At 35.0% G+C, this 7,322-nt stretch overlaps 1 protein-coding gene across 1 annotated transcript; it reads left to right on the top strand.

Annotated features, from left to right (window-relative positions):
• Positions 1 to 275: 275 nt before the first annotated feature.
• Positions 276 to 6,951, top strand: LOC123673597 (lipopolysaccharide-induced tumor necrosis factor-alpha factor homolog). Its single transcript, XM_045608181.1, has 2 exons — positions 276 to 853; positions 6,692 to 6,951. Exons 1-2 carry the CDS (start codon positions 355 to 357, stop codon positions 6,928 to 6,930), a joined length of 738 nt encoding a protein of 245 aa, XP_045464137.1. The 5' UTR covers positions 276 to 354; the 3' UTR covers positions 6,931 to 6,951.
• The last annotated feature ends 371 nt before the right edge of the window (positions 6,952 to 7,322 follow it).

Genomic DNA, 7,322 nt, shown 5'->3' on the forward strand with positions numbered 1-7,322 from the left:
ATTGCTCGCGCCGGCCCTGCTCACCCCCGTTAGGGGTTTGCAGTTAGGGGGATGTAATGAACGGAAAAGTTGTTCCCCCTCGAATCAAAATTTGACGGGTCCAAGTGATTTTCCACATTTTCAATTTAAAGCCAGAAAATCGAGGTGTTAATTTTTCGTTGGACCACACTGTCTATGTATTTATCTCGAGGTCATAGAGCTCGATGTCTCAGTTTCCTTTTTGGGAATGTCGATGTTTTATTTCATTTTCCACAAAATGAATTATATTTCGGTGGCCTTGGTTTGACATTTTTGTCAGAGAAACTTGCTATTCGAAAATCGATTAAGAAAATGTAGGTAAATTCATCTTTTTAAATGAGAAAAAATGACGAAGAAGAGGTCGAAAATGCGGAGGTGGGTGACAAGGGAGACAAGATAAAAGAACTAGATGAAATCACTTCCATGTGTAATCATGCAATTTTAGAACGAATTGATAAAATTTCCGCTGAAGACCATGGAACTCAGCCATCTACTTCTGGTACGGTTGACTCCATTCCAACGAGCAATACCTCGGAAGAAATCGCATTCATTTCATCTGCAATCCTGACCCCAAAGTCCACATCAAGATGTGAAATATATAAAGTACTACACTCTGTAACACAAACAGACAACGAGCTACCGGAAATTCCAAGTTCAACACCACCACCTACGTACTACCGAACACCCCCAACATATTCTGCAGTGATGAGGATGGGTCCTAGAGACCACAAGAAAATCCTAGATATGGACTCTTCCAAAATATTCGCCAGAGTACCGCCGCCATCTTATGCGGAAGTTGAAGGAATCTGGTCCGACTTACCAAGGCAAAATTCGTGTAAGCCTAAAATTCTCAATGCTCATTGAATACTGTGTTTTTTTTTAATTCATGAAGATTTTCAACTTGCAATATGAATGAACTCGCAGAAATCGTCACGTAAGTAAAATGCCTTATGTCCACTGCAGGTGACCTTTATTTCATTTTCTATTCTAAACGAGTGTGCATGCGAGTATCGAGATACAAGCATAAAGAATTGTGCATGGCCAGCTGTACGTCCATATTACAAAACCTATGGCTTTTAGCTTCATCTAGACAGGTTGTGTAATTGCACCAAAAGGTGGTCGAAGAACACTTCTGGTCAGTGTGACCAGATTTAGTAGAAATCTACTTTTTTAGTAGATTTTTCGCATTTCCATGGAGTTTTTAGTAGGAAGAAATCCTTTGGTAGATTTTAGTAGATTTTGGTAGTTTCAAAAAATATAACCGAGACGGTTGGGAATATGGAAATTCGGATGTCTAGACTGTTCCTATGAATCAATTCATTGTTCATTCTCATTGAGGTTTTATGTTCTACGTGTTTCGAGAAGAATGTACCTACTTAAACATAATAAAATCATAAAAGTTCTTTGGTGGCTGTCGGCTGAGAATAAATACGAAGAATGATGGAATATCCGAAGGGTGCCTCATTAAAAACAGATGGTGTGTAAACTTCCGTTGAAAATATACCATTATCTCACATTTGGTATTCTATTTAGTGGAAAAAAATATGTCTAACTGGAATTTCATCGACAAATTTGGGTGGCTGCATATTTCAGATTTCGATTGCCAAATGCAAGAGAATATTTTCGGCTATTAACCGCATCAAAACAAAAAATAGAAACAGATTTCCAAATAAAAATATTGCATTATTATAATATGCTAAAGGACTTAAAGAGATAGGTGATTGTTGTCGTTTTCAACCTACAAAAAATATGCTCGATTCGATGGATAGTGAAAATTTATATATGAATGTTAAAGACGAGGATTTGACTGCAGATTGATACTGATTTTTCAATTATTTTTTTTATGTTCAACTGTAGTATTTCATTTCTTTATTTAATGTTATTTTTATTCGAAAGATTTCAGTTTTTATTATTTATATCCTTTTGTTTATTCAATATATAAATTTGTTTGTTCATATTTGCTTTTTTGATCCTTATTGTTTTTGTTCGGTTTTTTTTTCCTTTTTTTTTGTCGTTTAAATTTTGAAATAAAATCTTGTTTTATTTTCGAATCTGTACGCATCTGTACTGTTTATCCTATTCATGAAGTAAAATTTAACCAAAAGGGACATTAGATTAAAGTGTATTCTGAATAATGTTAAAATCTAATGCAGCGCCATCTGTGAAATTTTGTCAAAAAATATATTAGTAGAATTTTAGTAGATTTCTGAACGGTGTTGGTAGATTTTTAGTAGATTTCTGCGGCAAGTTTAGTAGATACACCATATTTCAATCTGGTCACACTGCTTCTGGTTCGAACGCTTTTCAAATCCTGCTTCCATATCATTCGGCATCATGCAGCTATCCCGTGAGGATAGGGATGAAAAGGTATCTGGCACAGATTACGGATAACATAGATGCGACACTTCCCTACATAAAGGGGAATTATTTGAAACTTAACTCCCCCTGGCGGTCGAGATCAGAACAAACTCAACAAACGCGGGAAATTTGAAGTGAGTGGTGTTCCTATACTTGTTTTGAATTTATTTACGAAATATTGAGCAACTCAAATGGAGTTTGGTGCTGTGATGACCAAAGACCATTTAAATTTTTCTATAAATAACTGGTATAATATGTGATTTTATTATTTTAGGGGCAAATAAAAGTCGATTGTTGAATAAACATATAGTGAGTTAGCAGTTCCCAAAAATAAATAAACTGACAAAAAATAAACAATATATGAATAAATAAATCAACAATGAATGAATAAAGTTGCATCAACAATAAAGGAATAAATGAGTTTCAACAATAATTTATAATAAAATAACAATATATTACGCACAGGTGATACTTTCCTTCCTACGACTATCGCTGAAATGAATACTAACTAACCATATCTAATGTCTAATCCTAAGCATTGTTTAAATCAGAATTAGCTACAGCTCCATTTTAACATTGTGCAGTACACATGGAAACAAAAATTGAGGGATTTAATTATGAATAAAATAGAAAAATTCAATAAAATCACCTGAAATACGGATTGTAGGTATGGCATCACAAGTAAGACCTGGTTTGCTGGAAGATGCTAATTTTTTGGTTGGCTAATTGGGAGCCAATTATCAAGTGTATCCAAATCACTCTTAGGGAAACGATGTCTTAAACTTGTCTAATCGGTACATACTTGTACACAATATTTCTTTATTTTAGGCATTCTGAAAAAATTATATATGCAAAAATTTTTTAACAAAAAAATTTATGAATTTATTGAAATTTAACTGAGCATTAGATTCGATGCTGTTCTCCACTATGGATGATCTATTACCTTTGCATAATGGGCATCTCGGGCTGATATTATATTGTTAAATGGTTCTATGCAATGCAATGTTATAGTCATTATAGTACTTTTTTGCAAGAGTTTGCACAAAACGTTCTACATTGTCTTCACCGTTGCTTCTTTATATTCGCTTTTGTCTTTCTTTCTCATATTGACCGCCTAATCTTTTAGGATCAACGTCAATTCTTCTGAGCTTCTATATGTTCATTCAATTCATATTCTCGTTCTCAGCAAAAATCAATACGTATTCCCCATTTTTCTTTGATAATTTGGAGCCAGTTATCAAATATATCCAAATCACTCTTAGGGAAACGATGTCTTGCACTTCTTTATTTTAGGCATTCTGATAAAATAATGTATGATTTATTTATTAAATTGAAGCTAGTTTGATTGGAGCACTTACCTCGAAATGTGGAAGCATATTTCAAATGAATTTCTGCCACGTACGGCAATTGAACCTGCAGGTTTTAGGTTAGGTTAAAATGAATTTTTTTTGCAAGAGCAAACCAAACGTAAACAAATGACTAGCAGCGGTTCCAAGCGACCGGAATCAGAACTAAAACTTAATTTCGGGTGGGGGAAGGCGAGTGTTCTATCTATGTTATCTATGTAATCTGTGGTATCTGTTCAATACCGAGAGAGTTCATTTCTCCTTATATTTTCCAGTTTTTGCCCCGAGAAGCTAGATGCCACTTACTATGGATGTACCTGAGCCGTTTTGATGCTAAAAAAAAATATGAACTCATTAGGCTTGTCGGCGTTCGCTTTGCTAAACGTTGCAGAATTTTATTGCCACTTGGGGCGGCTTCTGGATCCTTTTCCTTCTGGATTCCTAGAAGAATGAATCAAATAATTTTTTTATTTCAACAAATTTCACAAATGATTTTTTTCATCAAATTCACTAATCTTAAGCATCTTTGCATCAAGAAGGTCACCATTCATTCGTAAGAATTCAGTTGCACGTTTATTGTTTGTTACATTCCACGTTTCCTAAATCATCTAAAAAATAATTACATTTGAAATACATTTTTTCTTTCCTAAAATACTCTTCATAGAAAAAGTGTGTAGTTTTTCACACTAAATCTATGATTCACCAATCCAACCAAATCCACCCCTCCCTCTTGCTTAGTACAAAACCTCAAACCTTCAAGGGTGCTCTGACTTGTATTTTTGCCGCGGCGGCAGAAATGCTAGAGCGAGCTTTCTTAGACCCCGATTATCCAATATGAAGTTAGCTTCTGTTAGGGCGTCAAATTGGGTATCTCCCTAGGGCGGCAGTTTAGCTAGTGAAGGCTTTGACCTTAGCCTCTGTATAACCACACTTTTTGACGAGACGAAAATACATTAATATGATCTCATACATGCATAGATATACATTGATATGTCCTTTCCATCTCTCTTCTGAAGGTGAAATCTTCAGCTTGTTTTTATTCACTTCCGAAGCAACCGCATAATTTCGATATCCGGATATTTCCGGATGCCTACTATCACACTGATTTACTAGCAAAGTACCACGTACGGCGTTGCGTTGGAGTACATACATGGCCATCGCTTGGGGGTAGGCAGGGTAGGCGGTCGCCTAGGTCGGCAAAATTCAAGGGCGGCATTTCAAGCTTGATCAACAAAAATCACATGTGTAGAAATTCAAAGTACCAAATGTGATTTAATTCAGTCAGCAACAACAGGAAGGAATACCGACAAATTTGAATAACATCTTCTTCTTCTTCTTTCACTTTTTCTTGAGACTATTGTCTTGTTATTTTCTGTTTATCCAGCCTCCTGTGACGTAGATGTCCAGCTTTCATGCCATCTTTTTGGTGGTCAGCCAGGAGGGCGTTGAATAACATCAAAAACCGTAAAAGGTCCGCATTAGACATTATACCCATAAATATCCAGATATGGCGTGATACCTTCATAGTGCTGCCTCAATAACTCGTAAGTTATTGACGCTAAAAAAACTCATGCACTCATCAGGCTTGTCGGTGTTTCCTTTACGTTGCCGAATTTTATGGCCACTTGGGGTTCTGGATTATTTTCTTTTCAATTTCCTAACCAGAATGTTGATTCCTCAGAATGGGATGCAAAATATAAGAAAACGAATCCATTTCTTCACTTCCAACTGATACTTCTCAAGAAATATAAGAAGTTTTATTATTTCATAATATTCTTCATTTTTTATATCAAATTAACTAGTGATGGGCGTGGGCGTATTGGAATCAGATAATGGTTCATCCGCATCATCCGATTGTTTTACTCGATAATCTTAAACAAGAAAAAAACAAATTTTCAAGCTTTTTCTAAAATCGAAACTGAGCTAGGAACCTGAAACTGCAGGGCCCACTCTAGAGGGGCGGCAAATAATGGAGGGCGACATTATCTACATTTACTGGAAGAACGAATTTCACTGATGATTTTTTACAAATATACTTATCTTAAACATCTTTGCATCGTGAATTATATTGATCATATCAAAGAAAAAATCGAAGAATCTGAAACCTGAACTCAATTCATATATTTTATCATATTATATTTTTCAGAATTCAGTTGAGCACTTTTTTTGTTTATAACATTCCACTCATTCTAAATGATCTAATGGATTAAAATTTAAATCCATGAAAAATAGAACGGTAGAAACGCTTAAGCAGGCGCTGGACCTCGATTATCCAATATTAATTTTTAGTATTCAGAAGAGTTAGCTTCTGGGGCGGCAAAATGGGTCTCTACCTACCTGAGTAGGTACATATTATATCACTCTTGAAGATGACTAATGACTATGTCAACGAATAAAGTCGAATTTTTGATAAAAAATGTGTTTTTACTGATTAGGACCGGGACTTATTAGTTAATTAATAATTGCTTTCAGCATTGTACGCATCATTACAAAACTAAACATCTCATAAAAATAGATTAAAATTGGCTACACAACAACGTGTACTTTATCTTCATGTACAAGGTGAACATGAGAAACATAATCTGCTCATTTAGCTGCTACCACTGAGTAACCGTTTTCAACATACGTATCGCATGTGGTGAACACGCGTTGCTCTACCGACCACTGCTCCATTGTGACTGAAAACAAATGGCCGTTCTTGGTAAGGCGAATGAACCCCTCCCACAACACTATGACTCACTATTTCTGAGTATTTCTTAGTTTCAAATTGTGAATGTTTCTCATGGTCACCTTGTATTGAAGAAGGCAGGGAACCTCTATGTATTTTATTACTATGAAAATATAATGAATATAAATCTACAATTCAAATCACGTTGAAAGTTGAGTTGACTAAATGAATTTTCCCCACCCTACAATTTTTTTTTGTAATTATATAATAATACCACACTGCTGTCAAAAAATTTTTTCAGCGGAAGAAGTGCTATTTGGACCGGATCCTGTATATATGGTGTGTCCACATTGTTCAGCAATCGTCGTCACAGAAACGTATACACAAAGATCAACTGCAACACATCTTACAGCTCTTGTCCTTTGTCTTTTTGGATGTTGGCCGTGCTGTCTACTGCCATATTTCATGGACTCCTGCAAGAACACTTATCATCACTGTCCAGTCTGCAATTATTTTTTTGGATCGTATCACCCTTGGTAGAAATAAATTACTACAAAATTATCAAATTTTATTTTTATATGGGGTTAACTACGTAAGTAAGTCTTAAGATATCGACACAAAAGTTTGAATATTAAAAGTATAGGTACTGCTCCAAAAAATTCAAGGAAGTTCAGCGTTTTGAGACTATTTCAGAAGTTTCCAATTTTTTTCCAACAATTTTTTGAATAGGTATATGAGATCTAAATGTATACTAACTTATCTAAATGATTTTTTCGTTTCACAGTTTGAGTTCAATCGAAAAAATTGAAAAAAAGTTAAGTTAAGTATAGAGATATATGTTTTTTACTCTAAGGTAAATAGTATGGCCTCCTCGAACATCAACCACAACCTGACAACGTCTTCGCATATTTTCAATCAGATTGTTGAAGCAG

This window comes from Harmonia axyridis, chromosome 2 (assembly GCF_914767665.1).
Source record: "Harmonia axyridis chromosome 2, icHarAxyr1.1, whole genome shotgun sequence".
In the NCBI taxonomy this organism is placed as follows: domain Eukaryota; kingdom Metazoa; phylum Arthropoda; class Insecta; order Coleoptera; family Coccinellidae; genus Harmonia; species Harmonia axyridis.